At 49.2% G+C, this 323-nt stretch overlaps 1 protein-coding gene across 1 annotated transcript in view; it reads left to right on the top strand.

Annotated features, from left to right (window-relative positions):
• Window positions 1-316, top strand: part of LOC108373859 (uncharacterized) — a 631-nt gene extending 315 nt beyond the window's left edge. Inside the window, exon 2 of the mRNA XM_017629801.1 lies at window positions 37-316. Within this exon, the coding sequence (XP_017485290.1) occupies window positions 37-316 (280 nt within the window). The remainder of the gene's footprint in view (window positions 1-36) is intronic.
• Window positions 317-323: the final 7 nt, after the last annotated feature.

The raw sequence follows: 323 nt of genomic DNA, 5'->3' as shown, positions 1-323 counted from the left end.
AAAACTAAAAGCACTGCATCAGACGTTTTGCGGGCGATGGAAAGTGGAGTACTTAGCCGAACTACAAAAGCGAATTAAATGGAAGCACCCCAAGGAGAATATGAAAACAGGTGATCTTGTAGTTATCAGGGAAGACAATCTACCCCCAACTGAATGGAGGTTGGGGCGAGTTGTCAACTTACACCCCGGTACTGATGGCAGAGTGCGCGTAGTGGACATCCTGACGGAGAAAGGCCAAGTCACTAGGCCCCTAGTGAAGTTGCTTCTGCTCCCCCCATACAACGATGGAAACTCGGAGCCAACAACCGCCTCATAAATTACCC

Source organism: Rhagoletis zephyria, unplaced genomic scaffold (assembly GCF_001687245.7).
Source record: "Rhagoletis zephyria isolate East Lansing unplaced genomic scaffold, Rhagoletis_zephyria_1.1 Rzeph_scaffold_07091, whole genome shotgun sequence".
Classification (NCBI taxonomy): Eukaryota; Metazoa; Arthropoda; class Insecta; order Diptera; family Tephritidae; genus Rhagoletis; species Rhagoletis zephyria.
Note: the sequence above shows the minus strand (reverse complement) of the source record. Positions and strands in the feature narration are given on the sequence as shown.